This window comes from Tachysurus vachellii, chromosome 2, assembly GCF_030014155.1.
Source record: "Tachysurus vachellii isolate PV-2020 chromosome 2, HZAU_Pvac_v1, whole genome shotgun sequence".
Taxonomy (NCBI): Eukaryota; Metazoa; Chordata; class Actinopteri; order Siluriformes; family Bagridae; genus Tachysurus; species Tachysurus vachellii.
Genome location: NC_083461.1, coordinates 39,894,240 through 39,910,643, shown reverse-complemented (window position 1 = coordinate 39,910,643; position 16,404 = coordinate 39,894,240). Strand labels below are relative to the sequence as shown.

The 16,404-nt window shown below is 42.8% G+C and overlaps 2 protein-coding genes across 2 annotated transcripts; one reads left to right on the top strand and one right to left on the bottom strand.

Annotated features, from left to right (window-relative positions):
• The first annotated feature begins 6,193 nt into the window (after window positions 1-6,193).
• LOC132858536 (uncharacterized) lies at window positions 6,194-12,402 on the top strand. Its single transcript, XM_060888924.1, has 8 exons — window positions 6,194-6,266; window positions 6,562-6,963; window positions 7,076-7,219; window positions 7,425-7,594; window positions 8,320-8,348; window positions 9,012-9,159; window positions 9,264-9,360; window positions 12,206-12,402. The coding sequence occupies exons 1-8, from the start codon at window positions 6,230-6,232 to the stop codon at window positions 12,400-12,402; spliced, it is 1,224 nt and encodes a 407-aa protein (XP_060744907.1). The 5' UTR covers window positions 6,194-6,229.
• A 2,085-nt stretch (window positions 12,403-14,487) lies between these two features.
• Window positions 14,488-16,175, bottom strand: LOC132861114 (uncharacterized). Its single transcript, XM_060892490.1, has 4 exons — window positions 16,133-16,175; window positions 15,304-15,705; window positions 15,029-15,169; window positions 14,488-14,825 (listed from the first exon to the last, which is right to left on the bottom strand). The coding sequence occupies exons 1-4, from the start codon at window positions 16,167-16,169 to the stop codon at window positions 14,626-14,628; spliced, it is 780 nt and encodes a 259-aa protein (XP_060748473.1). The 5' UTR covers window positions 16,170-16,175; the 3' UTR covers window positions 14,488-14,625.
• Window positions 16,176-16,404: the final 229 nt, after the last annotated feature.

Genomic DNA, 16,404 nt, shown 5'->3' with positions numbered 1-16,404 from the left:
ACTCCATTGAATACCGAGAGCTCTTTCAACGGGGAGCTTCTCTCTATCTAGATCTAACTCCTTAACATTTTTGGCTCTCTCCTCTTCTGGAACTGATGCTAGAATGGAACGACAATTACTAGTCCACTTTGTCAGTCTAAATCCACCTGTAGCACAGATCATTCTTAATTTTCAAATCCTGGCAATATCTACATCCTCGTTTGGGTAAGGAAACCAGGCAGTCGTCAACCTAAAAGTTGTTTCGAATGATACAGAGAACTTCTTCACAAACTTTGCCCTCATTATCGTCTGCTGTTTTCTTGAGTGCATAGTTTGCACAACTTGGTGAAGAGACAGCACCGAACAAATGGACCAGCATGTGATACTCTGCCAATGGCTGGCTAGTGTCGCCACTAGGCCACCACAAGAACCGCAGAAAGTCAACATTATCAGGTGGCACTTTAACCTGATGAAACATTCCTTCGATATCCGCCATGATTGCTACAGGTTCTTGACGGAATCTAAGGAGAACTCCAATGAGGCTATTTGAGAGATCAGGGCCCAGAAGAAGCTCTTGGTTTAGGGATGTACCTTGGAACATGGATGCACAATCAAATACAACCCTAATCTTCCCTTTTTTCTTATGGTACACACCATGATGGGGTATGTACCATACTCTACCAGGGGTTCCAGGTAAATGATCTTGTGGCAGCTTTTCAGCATGCCCTTTTTCCAAAAGCTCACTCATGAATTTCTTGTAGTCAGCAAAGAATACGTGATCCCTTTGAAATTTCTTCATGAGATTAATTGTTCGCTGTTCTGCAATCTTTCGGTTGTTAGGAAAATAGATATCTTGACGAAATGGAAGGCGCAATTGATAGTGACCATCTTGTTTGATTACAGAATCTGCTGCAATTTTGAGGAACATATTATCCTCAACGGAATCTTCAGATCTCTCATCGCATGCCTTTTCAGGAAAATCATAATTAAACTGGCTCACAAGAAGCTCTTCTAAATTAGTGAGAGAAATCCTATTATAGAACACTTTTTGTCTGTCATTTCTACTAACAGGAAGGCTTTTGCCTAATGGGCCATTAATAAGCCATCCTAGTTGAGTTAAGACTGCATAAGGTCCATCTCCTTGGCTATTAATGACTCTCCATAGTTCCATAAGCTTTGTAGCATTAACTCCAATTAACAGATTAACTTCTGCATCAATGGTATTCAAACGAACATCATTAAGGTAGGGCCAGCATTTAATGTCATCCTCAGTGGGAATGTTTTCTTTGCCAACGTGTATAGAAGCTTGAGTAAAAACCTCTGGCAGTGGCATGAAATTATTACTATTGAGGCTGCTTACTTTCAGCCTATCCAGTTTGAATGTAGAAATTGGCCTCTCTTGTCCCATAGTCCTAAGAAGAACTTTTGTTCTTCTTCCTCTTACTTGAAGATCTTCCATTAGTTTTTCCGTACAGAAAGTAGCAGAACTTCCCGGGTCAAGAAAAGCATAGGTCTCAATGATTTTACTACCATTGCAGACTTTGATCTTCACAGGCAAAATGGCCAGTTTATAATCAAGGGAACCAGCCTGTTCTGTTTACACCACAGCAATAGTAACCAAATGCCTCCATCGTTTGTAGTTGCCTCACTGCTGCCTTTATTTTTGTAAGCTCGATGCTCTCTAGGGTTCAAGTTCTCAGCATGTAGGATTGTTGTATGTCTTTTATGACAAATCTTACTTTCTAAACGTTTTCTACAAATTTTACTCATATGCCCCTTCGAAAGACAGGCAAAACATAATCCTTTTCCCTTCAGGAAATCAATCTTCTCTTCATGAGCCTTTAAAGTTATCTGATGACATGATTCCAGAGCATGATTACAAGAGCAGAACATACAAGGGGTCTGCAGTGCTGCACTTAAGTTTTTTACATCCTTCATGTCTCTTGTACTCAAAGTCAATGGTGATATAGCAGTTACAAAACTTTTCTTATTCCCAAGGGACGAAACTCAGTCCTAGCTTTAGGTCCCTTTGTTACAGATGTAAGGTCTTGAATATTGCGTCCTTGGTTGTGTCCAAGGAAACCTCTGTCCAATTCCTCGTGTGACATCGTCGCCTGTCAACTTGTCCACGTTCCGCCTGGCACTTTGTAACACCAGATCGCTCAATAACAAAACATTTCTCGTCAATGATGTCATCTCCTGTCACAATCTGGATCTGTTTATCCTCACCAAAACTTGGCTTCCCCCAGGTGATGTCAGCGCCTTTTCGGAAATCCTCCCCTCTGGTTATCTTTTACCTTAACACGCCGTGGCAAATGGGTAGGGGCGGGGGGATAGCCACCATTCATAGACAGTCCCTGAAGTGCCACCAGTTGTCCACTAGAGGGTTTTCCAGTTTCGAGTTACAAGTATTTGTGCTTACACTGCCCTGTCCAATTTTATGTGCAGTAATCTACCGGCCGCCCAAATTAAATAAGGATTTTTTAATTGAGTTCTGACAGAGTTTTTAGCAAAGTTTGACAATATTCTAATCTGTGGTGACTTTAACATTCATGTTTGCTGCCCCTCTGATAAACCTGCTAATGAATTTAAGGCACTTTTAGACTCATTAGATCTGGCTCAATCCATTTCCTGTCCCACCCATAGGTTAGGTCACACTCTTGACCTTATTATCTCTCGTGGGGTGATTGTGTCAACCTGTGAGGTCATGGATTTTCCTATCTCTGACCACTCTCTCATACGGTTTGACATTTGTGCTGTTCCACCTGCACCAACGTCTATTGCCCGCCATCGCCGTCGCATTATTACCTCATCCACAGTTGATGATTTTGTTGCTGCCTTCTCTGTTTCTGATCTTGCCTCTACTGCTGAATTAGCATTGCCTCTTTGCCCGGACCGTTTCCTCGCCTCCTTCCATACCATCTGCTCCCAGATTATGGACTCTGTTGCGCCCTACAAGGTAAAGTCGACCAATGGTGCATTGGACCCCTGGCTCAATGATACAACTCGGGCCCTCAGGCACCGGTGTAGACAGGCTGAGCGAAAATGGAAGAAGGACAGGCTGCAGGTGTCACTGGAGATGTTTAGAGACAGTCTTGCCACCTATCAGAGTGCTCTGAAGGAAGCTAAAGGACAGTATATTTCTGCTCTCATCAATAGCAATAGCCACCGCCCTGGAATTTTATTCAGCACTATCAATTTTGTTATGAATCCGGTGTCTGTCGCCTTGAATGACGTATCTATAAACGCATGCAATGCATTCAAGCAACATTTTTTGGACAAGGTTTTGTCTGTTAGGCAAACCATTACACAAGTCCCCATTGTTGCCATGTCTACTCGTGAGGTGCAATGTGTGTTAGAGAACTTTGTTGCAGTTACTCTGGTGGACCTCAAAAAAGCTGTCCATGAGTTGAAGCCTACCACCTGCCCCCTAGATGCTGTTCCTGCCAGGATTTTGAAAGAGGCTGTTGACATCATAGGACCCATCCTTGTCCCCTTCATAAACAGCTGTTTTAGGGTGGGTACTGTTCCTGCTGCTCTCAAACACGCTATTGTTAGACTGCTGTTCAAGAAACCCAACCTTGATCCCTCCATAATCTCCAACTTCCGTCCTATATCTAACCTGTCATTTCTGTCTAAGTTGATGGAGAAGCTTGTTTTCGCGCAGCTTCAGTCTCACCTTCAACTGCATGGCATTGGTGATACATTTCAGTCCGGTTTCAGGGAAAAGACATAGCACTGAATCAGTGCTATTGAGGGTCCATAGTGACATTCTTGGAGCCCTGGATGGTAAAAGCTTTGTGGTTTTGGTGTTACTGGACCTAACTGCTGCATTTGACACCGTGGATCATGCCATCCTCATCTCTCGTCTACAACATGTTGTTGGTCTGCAGGGTGCAGTGCTAAATTGGTTCTCATCATACCTCACTAACAGAACCTTTTCAGTAATGCTTAATTATTATTCTTCCTCGACTGCGTGCCTCAAGGATCTATTCTTGGTCCTACTCTGTTCTCACTCTATATGCTGCCACTTGGTCAACTCATCTCCAATCACAACGTTCAATTTCATTTCTATGCTGACGATCTCCAGATCTATCTTCCTGTGATTCTGAATAATCGTTCTGCATTGGACCCGCTCCATAATTGCCTTCAGGATATCAAACAGTGGCTTTCCTAGAACTTCCATCATCTGAATGAAGAAAAGACTGAGTACATCCTGTTTAGCCCAGATTCACCCAGCAGTTCTCTTAGTTTTGGTCCTCTAACACGAAAACTCATTTATTCATACAAGCTTTTAACATGTAGACCCTGTTTCAACTGCTATTTTGTGTTCATTGTGTTCTTATTGATTTTATTTTGTATTGTTGTTTCACTGGAAAGCACCTTGTGCTCCTTTTGGCTGTTGTAAGGTGCTCTATAAATAAAATTTGATTGATTGATTGATTGATTGAAAGTAAAGTTGACGCTACTCCATAGTTGAAATGAGGATGATTTATTCGAAAAGATTCAATTCCAAGTGAAAAGATACATCCAAATCCACATTGTGTATGTAGGTCAAAAAACTGTTTTCCTTTCCCTTGCCACATCACTTCCTGTCTAATATAGCTCCCTACAGGAAGTGTCAAGGCAGGTGCAACTCTTCCCATTCACCGCAGGGGGAGCAAAAAACACCATAAACAAGTGAACATGGACATTGAGATACTGTAGTGAACATTAAATTTACAATATTAAATACATATTTGACTTTATGGCTCCTACACTAACCACAAAAGTTTCCTTTACTCATGTGTGTGTGTCCTAAGCTTAATAATGAAGAGGCCTCCAGCTTTTGATGTTTTGCTTAGAATTAAATATTCAAATATCCAAAGCATGTATTAGACTTATTTACATTTACAGCATTTGGCAGATGCCCTTATCCAGAGCGATAACATTCAACTGATCGCCCAAATATTAAACCTAAAAATATTAAAAATAAAATATTTTATAATAAAATAAAAAAATAAAAATATTTTTTGCTCGGCCCTTTCTGCTTGGCTGTGGACGTCGCTCAGCCCTCTCTGTGTGCCTTGCTCCACCCACCTGCCTAAGCATGTGCCTTACTCCCCCCACCTGCCTCGCCATGTGCCTTGCTCCCCCCACCTGGACCTCGTCGGGACTGTCATTAAGACAGACTGGCACGACAGGAGCCGCGCCTCGAGGGGGTACTGTCAGGACTCAGCTCGGACTTTGGCCATGTGCATCTGTTTATGTTTTGTGTCACGTGTCTGTCCCACCCTTGTCTCTTTCTCCCCGCCTCTGCACACCTGTTCTTCATGTGTTAATTGTTGTCAGTATTTAGTCGAGCCGCGTTGCCTTAAGCAGGGCGGAAACCTCTGATTTTATCTCTGCTTTAACTTCTCACTACTCCTTTGATTTTCTTGCGTTAACAGAGACCTGGATATCCCCACAGAACACTGCTACACCAGCTGCTTTATCCTCTGCCTATGCTTTCTCTCACTCACCATGAGAAACAGGCAGGGGTGGTGGTACAAGTTTATTGTTGTCATGGAGATGGTGGTTTACACCTCTCCTCTTGTCTCATTTAACTCCAATCTCCCATCTCCAATCAACCTTGTTATCATTGTTGTCTACCGCCCTCCTGGTCCCCTAGGAGACTTCCTGGAAGAAATATACACACCTAAAGAAAGTGTGAATGTATTTACGGCGGTGTGTGTTGATGCTGCAGTCGCTTCAGCATGTAAACAGGAAACCCTCACTGAGGCCCTGCACCTCAGGCTGCACCTCGTCTCCTTCACTCAGTGACGTCAGACCTGCTTTAGTTTTAATCCTCAGTAACTCAGAACAGAATGAGGTACAGAAACATGACCCTATGAGTGATGACGGATTTGATCAAAAATAATTATCTAGAATTTCTAAAAATCTGCTGCTGACAGTCACAAATCTGACGCGATGATCACGTTCTTTTTTCTCCGAAATGATCATCACCCCATTTTAAACTGGTGACGTGGCTTTTTGTTTTCAGTGGAAAAAGTGTCTTAGCCACAAGCCTGAATTCACGACCCGCAAGGTAACAAAAAATGTTCCACTGGCTCGGACCAATCGTGTTACAGATTCTATCAACATCAAAGTCTTCTTCTTGAAACAGTAAACATCACAGTTTAACCGCAACAAATCCACTGACGTGGACCAATCAGATTAAAGAGCATGAAAGAGCTTCAGCAGCACGAGCCGCTCAGCACCAGAGTCTGAGATGGAGACATCAAGAGTCGCTCTCATCGCTCTCGTGTGTAAGTCACGTCTCACTTCAACACACTTTATTTAAAAAGTGTGTGTTGAGTCTCACTGCTGACTTCTGGATTCACTGTAAAGTCTGATGTTGTGTAGGTGTGTGAGGTTGTGTAGAAGTTTGTACACCTCCTCAGTGGAGTGTAAAGTCTAATGTTGTGTAGGTGTGTGAGGTTGTGCAGAAGTTTGTACACCTCCTCAGTGGAGTGTAAAGTCTGATGTTGTGTAGGTGTGTGAGGTTGTGTAGAAGTTTGTACACCTCCTCAGTGGAGTGTAAAGTCTGATGTTGTGTTGCAGGTGTTGTGTTCTCCAGTCAGAAGAGGATCTCTGGAGCAGAAGTGGAGATGAGAGTCAGACCAGGAGACGACGTCACTCTCTTCTGTGACTGTGTTTGGAAAGTTGGATTTTATCCGATGTGGTTTAGAAACTGCTCAGAAGAAGATCATCCTACTGTGAAGATCTCACTTGCTGATCTGATAGATGGTGATGTATTAGGTGGTGATTTTAAACGTTATTCGTTTGTGTTGAACGATTCCACCAATACACAAGATTTGCTGATTAAAAACATCACAGAATCAGACCAGGGCCTGTACTACTGCGCTCTGAGTGAGAAGTTGTATCAGGATCATAACAAGGATGTCACGTCCCCCCTGGATGTGTATTGTTATGGTAACAGATCCAGTCGACTTTCTGTACTCGGTAAGATTGTGTCCTGTTCATTATGCATTATTCATTGATGCTTGCATCATGTTTGAGATGTGTGTTTCACTGTGTGTGTGTGTGTGTGTGTGTGTGTGTGTGTGTTCCTCAGCAGAACCCTGTCACAGTGTATCTGAGGAGAGTGTAAGCTGTGTAAGCTGGAGTCTAGTGTTCAGTGTGTGTGTTGTGTGTGTTCTCCTCTCCTCACTCCTCTCCTCCATCTGTGTGTACTGCGTCTGCACAAACACCACTAAAGGTACTCACACACTCGCTCTCCTCACTAACACTCATTAACACTGAACACAGGAAGTACGTCTTCTCTTCGCCATCCAGGAGACGCGTCTCTACTCACATGTCAGTCATTTTGTCCTGAGTCTTAGAGGCGTGGCTTTAGACAGACTGATTTAAATGATCTTTGTAAATAGTGTCACTACTTTAAGATGACATTATTTCATTCACAGCGAGAGTCAAAGCTGATCTGACAGGAAGTGACAAAAGGACGACTCTGAGACGTGAAAAAGTCGGAGATGATGAGGTTTGTTACGCCTCACTGGACACCCAGAAGCTCGAGAGGAAGAAGATGAAGAGGAAGAAGAGAATTCAGCACTCTGATTTCAGCACATACTCAGAGGTCAGAACTGAGAGAACTGAGAGATTCTGAGGAGGCGTTAATGAGTTCTGAACTTCCTGTTACATCACAGTGTTTTATTCTGATCAACTTGTGCTTTATGGTTTTATTACTGATGTCTGATTCTTTATTTTTCTTTGTATTATATACTGAACTAGATTAAAATGTTGCAGTGAGATTTATATCAAAGTATGTAATGTATATCAGAATAATAATAAATAAATAAATAAATAAAACATTATATTCCCTTTTTATTTTCAGTTTTTCTGGCCATGTTTCTATTTGTGAAATTTTCTGGTGAGTCGTGTAACTTAATCGTGAACGTTAACACGATAACGTTTTAAGAGCCGAATACAAACACAAATCACACCTCTGTCATGTAGTTCCAGTATTTTGATAATTGGAGCCTTTTTTTAGCCCTTGATTGGTCAGAGCCAGTGGAACTTTAAACTCATGGGAGTAAGAAGTTTACACCAGATTTGTTAAATAAAGAACCAGATGTTTATTCTTAAAGTTGAACTCTGATGTTTTTTTATTTGATTAAATTTAAAATCAGTATCATGTGACAGTCAAATAACCTTTACTCATGACAGAGATTATTTGTGTGTGTCTGAGGCTGCAGGGCATCACAGAACTTCTGTTCCAGGAAAGCTATGTTGCAGAGTGTGTGTGTGTGTGTGTGTGTGTGTGCGTGTGTGTGAAGTGTGTGTGTGTGTGTGTGTTCTCAGAAACTGCTTAGGCTCACTGTGTCTATGAGGTGACCAACTCTAACCACAAAAGTTTCCTTTACTCGTGTGTGTGTGTCCTAAGCTTAATAATGAAGAGGTCTCCAGCTTTTGATGTTTTGCTTAGAATTAAATATTCAAATATCCAAAGCACGTATTAGACTTATAACATTCACCTGATCACCCAAATATTAAACCGCTTCCTGGTCAAGACATTTAAGCCACGTGCATGCCAGGGTTTAGTGTAAAGTCTCAGTCTAACTACATACCGAACTGTTGCTTTGTCTTCTTGTGTTGTTTGCTATGTTTATGATCTGTGTTTTGTTCTCTGTGGCTGATTCTCCATTTTGTGATTTAGTTTGCCGTCATTGTCCTCGTTGCTGTTCATACTGTACTGTATTTAAATATATTGTCTTCTGGTAAGGTAAGATTCTGACTTCTGTGTACTATCTGCTTAAGTCACTTTGTTCTAGAGTTGTGGGATTTAAATTTTGTTTTATTCTATAGCATTGTTGATCTTATTGTGTTGGTCTTTGCTTAGTTGTTCTCTCAGCTGATTAATCAGGAGTAGTTTCAGTCTCCCTTAAGGTGTGAATTGTGGGCAGGGCTTTAATCATTTAAACTGAAGGTTTGTAAGTGTCTTTCTAACGCATTGTAAACGAGTGTTTAGTACTGTTTGATATATTCTACCTTAGATACCTGGGAAAGTGCTATGATGATTTTCTGTCAGACAAGAACAGCATCTCCAGCACCGGAAAACAAGTTGAAGTGTGGCTGAAAAAGATCGACAAGTCTGGCCTGCCTGGGAAATACAAGTGCTGGATTTACCAACACGGCCTACTCGCAAGTCTCATGTGGCTCCTCACTTACTATTAAGATGGCCCCAACACCGGATCTGTGTGGTTCAGAACTGAACAGCTCAATCTGTGTGGAATCTATTGACAAAGGTTGGACTGAGAGGCTTAAGGAAAGCAGCCGTTCGTAAGCTGGGGGAAGACGTCGCAGATATGGACTGTCGCAGACGCTCTAGTCTACAGAGCAGAGGTCACAATCCCAGTAACCACATCTACCCTCTTCTGTTGTCTGAGTCTCAAATTAGTTGTGTTAGTTGGGCTCTGGAATTGCCAGTCTGTTGTAAAGAAAGCTGATTTTTATCTCGGCTTTAGCTTCTCATTAGATTTTCTCGCGCTAACAGAGACCTGGATATCCCCACAGAACTCTGCTACACCAGCTGCCCCATCCTCTGCCTATGCTTTCTCTCACTCGCCATGAGAAACAGGCAGGGGTGGTGGTACAAGTTTATTGTTGTCAAGGAGATGGTGCTTTACACCTCTCCTCTTGTCTCATTTAACCATCTCCTCTTGTCTCATTTAACCATCTCCTCTTTCGAATTCCATGCCATTTCAGTTACCTCACCAATCAACCTTGTTATCATTGTTGTCTACCGCCCTCCTGGTTCCCTAGGAGACTTCCTGGAAGAATTGGACACTGCTTTTCCTTCTGATAGCACCCATCTGACAGTTGTTGTTGATTTCAACCTCCCCTCTGACAAGCTTGAATCTTCCTTCCTGACTCTTTTGGACTCATTCAGCCTGACACTCAACAGCTATGTCCCCACAAACAAAGGAGGCAATGTCCTGGACCTGGTTTTCACCCGTCCTTCTCCAGCTACAGACATGACTGCTACCCCACTACACATCTCCAATCATCACCTGGTATCCTTCACCATCACTCTCCCTATTCTACCTAAAACTACCTCTCACCCCCTCGCTCTTACGTGCCACAACCTCCACTCTGTCTCCACTTCTTCTGTAGCTTCTGGCACTCTCTTATCTCTGACTGATCCTGAGTTCTTTTCCTCACTATCCTTGGACTCAGACACTTTCCTCTCCTCTCTTTCCTCAACCATGGATTTTCTCTGCCCTCTGTCCACTAAACCCAAGAAAACTTCTTGTTCTGCTCCTTGGCTTTCAGATGTGTTGCGCAACAATCAAAAAGAGCTAAGATCATCTGAGAGAAAGTGGAAGAAATCACACTTTGAGATCACTTGATGCAGATCTTGACTCTTACTGTACACTCCTGGCCAAGTTCTCCTCAGATGTGACTTCTGCCAAGACTTTCATCTACAAGGAAAAGCTTGAGGCTTCGGCACAAGACCCTCGGAAGCTCCACAACATCATCGCATATGATTCAAAATGCAGCTGCATGGCTTGTTTTCAACCTGCTTAAGTTCTTGCACACCACCCACTGCTGAAAATCCCTCTACTGGCTTCTGGTAGCTGCACGCATCAGATTCAAAACACTGATGCTGGTCTACAAAGCCAAAAAATGTTCTTACCTCAAAACCCTTATCACTCCTCACACTGCACCCCGCACCCTCTGATCTACCAGCACTGCTCGACTGGTTCCACCATCTCTCAGGGTAAGAGGTAAGTATATTACAAGTCTCTTTTCTGTTCTGGCACCAAGGTGGTGGAATGAACTTCCCCTAGAGGTCCGGACAGCTGAGTCTCCTAATTATTCATGAAACACTTCAACTAGCACTTTCTTCGCTGTTTGTTGTATGTGTGTATTTAAAAAAAATGAAATAAAAAACTTTGAACAGTGATTTAGGCTCATGGTATCTTAAGTCTATAGCCTAGTGAACCAGAGTTCATGCATTAATAGAGACTTAAGCACTTTCGTACATCGCTCTGGATAAGGGTGTCTGCCAAATGCGATAAATGTTATGTAAATATATTGTGCCTTTTTCTTAAACACGGTTTTGGATTACATTGTGGATTGTCTGCTTGGCTGTTAAAATTCAACATATGGATTCTCAACTGTCAGTGTCTGGGGCATCATTACGTTGAATTGTATGAATACAACATAAACTGATGTTTACGATACACTGATGACAGTGTGTGATAGCGGCACAAGCAAGACCACACACAAGCAACACAAAACTTCTCCTTGCCCCTTCAAAACAGCGGTACTGAAGAAACAGTGCCAGTCCAGCACCAAGGACAGCCTGACTGAGTGTGGCTACAAGGTGGGGTGTCTCATAGCATGGCAAAACTGATGGACCAACAACTAAGGGGTGCTCAACAACTCTTCAACCTCTGGGAGAATCCAGGATAAGCAGGAAAGTAAAAGGGACAAGTACCAGGTGGAATTAACATGCCTTTTTTTCCATTCATTCCTCTGCCCTTTTTAGAGTCTGCTACTTGAGAGGATGACACTCCTGTGACCTAATGCGCCAAGCCATGCTCCTCCTACTGACCTATCATGCTCTCTCCACTGAGGAAGACCAAGATTATGAAACCATTTGAGAAGAACAACACAGATCAATGCAGTGGCAAATTTCCACAAGTGGAGATACACCCCAGTCCTTAACCCGAGCCTACAAATGGACAAACTGCTTTGTATCACCTGCCGCCAGCTACAACTAGATGCCCTTAGTGCCAAAGAGGTGTCTGAGCGAGTGACTATGGATCGATTCCTGCGGGTCATACCGATGGAGGTAAGAAAGTCTATGGGTGTCAGGACTCAACCCGGACTTTGGCCAAGTGCTTCTGTTTATGTTTTGTGTCACGTGTCTGCCCCGCCCTTGTCTCCTCCTCCCCGCCTCTGCACACCTGTTCTTCATGTGTTAATTGTTGTTAGTATTTAGTCGAGCCGCGTTGCCTTGAGCAGCGTGGAATCCTCTGTTGTCCTCTATCATCTTGTGTCCTAGTCTTTGTCCTTGTTTTGTGTTTTTAAATAAACTCTTTATTTTACACTATCCTGCATTTGGGTCTGTTTTTATCCCCACGTCGCTGACAATGGGGCTAAAGAAGCCACCAGCCCAAACAAAATGTTCAGTGTACTTGAGTGTGCTCTGAAGTGTGAGGTCTTGAGTGTACTTGAGGTCACTCCCTGACCATCAGGGAGTCCAGGAGAGACTTCTGCCCCAGCTCACACTGTCCCCAATCATTCTGCCAGCCTGAAATGGAACCTCCCACTGAGAGGAGAAGACCAGGAAACCTCTCAGCCCTGAGACCCATGGACAAGCACATGCAGACCAAGGTAGACCTAACCCTTGTGCCCCAGTACAACAAACTATGACTGGCCTGTTGTGGCCTACACATGCCGTCAGTCCCCAAGGCGCCCCAGCTCAGGGACGAGGTTGATGGAAAACCGGTCATGGCCCTACTGGACTTACACTGGACTGCTGTAATGCACTGATCCACTTAACCTTAATCCTGCACTTTCCTTACCACACAGATCAAAGAACACTTTGGAGAAGCTGTGGGATCAAGTTAACTGGCCTTGTATGCATGCTGAAGAAAAGGCTTTCTGTCAAAGGTGCCCACAGTGTCAATGTACAGTACAGTCCCCCAAGAAGCCTGCTCCCGCACCACTTATTCCTCTCCTCAATATCGGCATCCCCTTATAATAAATTAATGAATCTTGTTTGGCAGCACCTAAAGTCTGCCTGGATCAAGAGTACGTTCTCTTTCTTATGGGCTATGCCAGCGGCTACCCAGAGGTGGTCCCACTTTGGAAGACCACATCCTCGATCGTTGCCAATAAGCTTCTTACAGTTAGAAAAAGAAAGACAAAAAACATAAAACACAAAAAGAAAAGAAAACACAAATTACAAGAACACAGTAACAGAAACACAGGAACACAAACACAAGGATGCAAGACAACTGGTATAAATAGGGGTGACAATCATTGAAACACAAGGAACAAGTGTATGGAAACAATTTGTGCACACCAACTGCTAGGTGGAGGCTTTGAGCTAAGGGTAGACGGAGGCACAAGCACCACTGCTCGCAAGCCACAAAGAACCGCTTCTACCCCCTTAAAATCGTGGTGCTGAAGAAACAACAAGAAAGAGTGTGACTAGGAGGCAGGGCAGCTGAAGGTGTGCCAAAAGCGATCCAATCAGGAGCTCCCCAACTCTTCAGCCTCTGGGAGAAGGGAAAGGTAAGTGGTAAAAACCCCACAACTAACCTTTTGTTGAAAAAATTAGTAAAACACTATTTATTTTTTTGTGGGAATCCTTAAACATTCAGTGCAGAACCCTACAACAGAAATGGCTTCTTTTCTAGAGAAGAAGAATGTTTATTATTCCACTGAACCCTGAAGAAGCACAAGTATGTGTATTAAGTGTGTGGTACAAACTCCAAATTACTGCTCAATATTTTCTTCTTAAGAGCTGAAACCTGGCAGGAGTTTAGCATTTAGCTTCTTGGAACAAATTCTGTGGTCTGTAGTGAAACTTTAAGGTTCCCCCAGAGGAACACAAAGAAGCACTAAGACCTATTCATTCTTGTTCTAAATTATTATATAAAATCACAGGACATTCTATGGACCAGTATATTTGAAATGTTTAAGATTTTATTAAGTTTTATAATTGATACCATATAAATAGACCAGCTGAGAATAGTCTTTAATATAACTCAGCTCAGGTGTATGGTCCATTCACCTCCATAACTGCTGTTAGGCCACACCCCCGTTTCCCCAACGGCACGCTGTGATTCTGCATGGAAAACTGATGCCTGTAAAAGGTGTTTGATGTGACACTCTACAATCTGGCCTCTAACCGGAGCAGTCCATTGAGTAGCTAAAGAAGGCTCCACTTATCAAAATACTGGAACTAACATCATATTATTGGATGGGGTACATGCCCCTAAGACCAGTCAACTAAAACCTTTTTTGTACAACAAGCAGATTCTTGAAGACCCTGCAACCTTCCAGGAGATCAATCGTCCTGAGATCTCACAGCGCTGCTGACATTCTGCAGCACAATGCTGGATGAGATGAAGCCCTGACCAGGTCCTGGACAGTAACAACTGCACACACCTTACAGAGAGGTACAGAGAACTTCACAATAAGCTTAGCTGTAAAGAAAAGGCCAAATCTAGACCAAAACATGACAGAGGTGTGATTTGTGTTTGTGTTCGGCTCTTAAAACGTTATCGTGTTAACGTTCACGATTAAGTTACACGACTCACCAGAGAATTTCACAAATAGAAACATGGCCAGAAAAACTGAAAATAAAAAGGGAATATAATGTTTTATTTTTTATTTATTTAACATTATTCTGATATACATTACATACTTTGATATAAATCTCACTGCAACATTTTAATCTAGTTCAGTATATAATACAAAGAAAAATAAAGAATCAGACATCAGTAATAAAACCATAAAGCACAAGCAGCAAGAATCTCAAATTAATTTCTCTCATTAGGATTAAAGTCATAAAGGAAGTAAAAACAGTTGATCAGAATAAAACACTGTGATGTAACAGGAAGTTCAGAACTCATTAACGCCTCCTTAGAATCTCTCAGTTCTCTCAGTTCTGACCTCTGAGTATGTGCTGAAATCAGAGTGCTGAATTCTCTTCTTCCTCTTCATCTTCTTCCTCTCGAGCTTCTGGGTGTCCAGTGAGGCGTAACAAACCTCATCATCTCCGACTTCTTCACGTCTCAGAGTCGTCCTTTTGTCACTTCCTGTCAGATCAGCTTTGACTCTCGCTGTGAATGAAATAATGTCATCTTAAAGTAGTGACACTATTTACAAAGATCATTTAAATCAGTCTGTCTAAAGCCACGCCCCTAAGACTCAGGACTAAATGACTGACAGGTGAGTAGAGACGCCTCCTGGATGGCGAAGAGAAGACGTACTTCCTGTGTTCAGTGTTAATGAGTGTTAGTGAGGAGAGCGAGTGTGTGAGTACCTTTAGTGGTGTTTGTGCAGACGCAGTACACACAGATGGAGGAGAGGAGTGAGGAGAGGAGAACACACACAACACACACACTGAACACTAGACTCCAGCTTACACAGCTTACACTCTCCTCTGATACACTGTGACAGGGTTCTGCCGAGGAACACACACACACACACACACACACACACACATGCACACACACACACACACACTATGAATATTGATCAGTTTTACTGAGATAATCAGCAAAGAGAGAAAAATGAAGAATCATTAGATGATCTTACCGAGTACAGAGAGTCGAGTTGATTTGTTTCCATAGTGATAAACGTAAACGAAGCGTATTGTACCATTTTTATAGTCCGTAACCTTCTTCTCACTCAGAGCGCAGTAGTACAGGCCCTGATCTGATTCTGTGATGTTTTTAATCAGCAGATTTTGTGTGTTGGTGGAAACGTTCAACACCAACGAATAACGTTTAAAATCACCACCTAATACATCACCATCCCTCAGATCAGTCATTGAGATCTTAACAGTAGGATGATTCTCGTCTGAGCAGTTTCTAAACCACACCGGATAAAATCCAACTTTCCAAACACAGTCACAGTAGAGAGTGACGTCGTCTCCTGGTCTGACTCTCATCTCCACTTCTGCTCCAGAGATCCTCTTCTGACTGGAGAACACAACACCTGCAACACAACATCAGACTTTACACTCTACTGAGGAGGTGTACAAACTTCTACACAACCTCACACACCTACACAACATCAGACTTTACACTCCACTGAGGAGGTGTAAAAACTTCTACACAACCTCACACACCTACACAACATCAGACTTTACACACCACTGAGGAGGTGTAAAAACTTCTACACAACCTCACACACCTACACAACATCAGACTTTACACTCCACTGAGGAGGTGTAAAAACGTCTACACAACCTCACACACCTACACAACATCAGACTTTACACTCCACTGAGGAGGTGTACAAACTTCTACACAACCTCACACACACTTACACAACATCAGACTTTACAGTAAATCCAGAAGTCAGCAGTGAGACTCAACACACACTTTTTAAATAAAGTGTGTTGAAGTGAGACGTGACTTACACACGAGAGCGATGAGAGCGACTCTTGATGTCTCCATCTCAGACTCTGGTGCTGAGTGGCTCGTGCTGCTGAAGCTCTTTCGTGCTCTTTAATCTGATTGGTCCACGTCAGTGGAAAATATCGCCTGCTATCTAGCAGCTGATTGGTTGCGGTTAAACTGTGATGTTTACTGTTTCAAGAAGAAGACTTTGATGTTGATAGAATCTGTAACACGATTGGTCAGAGCCAGTGGAACATTTTTTGTCACCTTGCGGGTCGTGAATTCAGGCTTG

What these genes read in the sequence shown, in the direction of transcription:
- LOC132858536 (XM_060888924.1), top strand. Translation starts at nt 6,230, where the DNA reads ATGGAGACATCAAGAGTCGCTCTCATCGCTCTCGTGT. An exon ending in CAGTCGACTTTCTGTACTCG is followed by an intron (nt 6,964 to 7,075) that starts GTAAGATTGTGT and finishes TGTGTTCCTCAG; the next exon opens with CAGAACCCTGTCACAGTGTA. An exon ending in CTGCACAAACACCACTAAAG is followed by an intron (nt 7,220 to 7,424) that starts GTACTCACACAC and finishes TTTCATTCACAG; the next exon opens with CGAGAGTCAAAGCTGATCTG.
- LOC132861114 (XM_060892490.1), bottom strand. Translation starts at nt 16,169, where the DNA reads ATGGAGACATCAAGAGTCGCTCTCATCGCTCTCGTGT. An exon ending in AACTCGACTCTCTGTACTCG is followed by an intron (nt 15,170 to 15,303) that starts GTAAGATCATCT and finishes GTTCCTCGGCAG; the next exon opens with AACCCTGTCACAGTGTATCA. An exon ending in CTGCACAAACACCACTAAAG is followed by an intron (nt 14,826 to 15,028) that starts GTACTCACACAC and finishes TTTCATTCACAG; the next exon opens with CGAGAGTCAAAGCTGATCTG.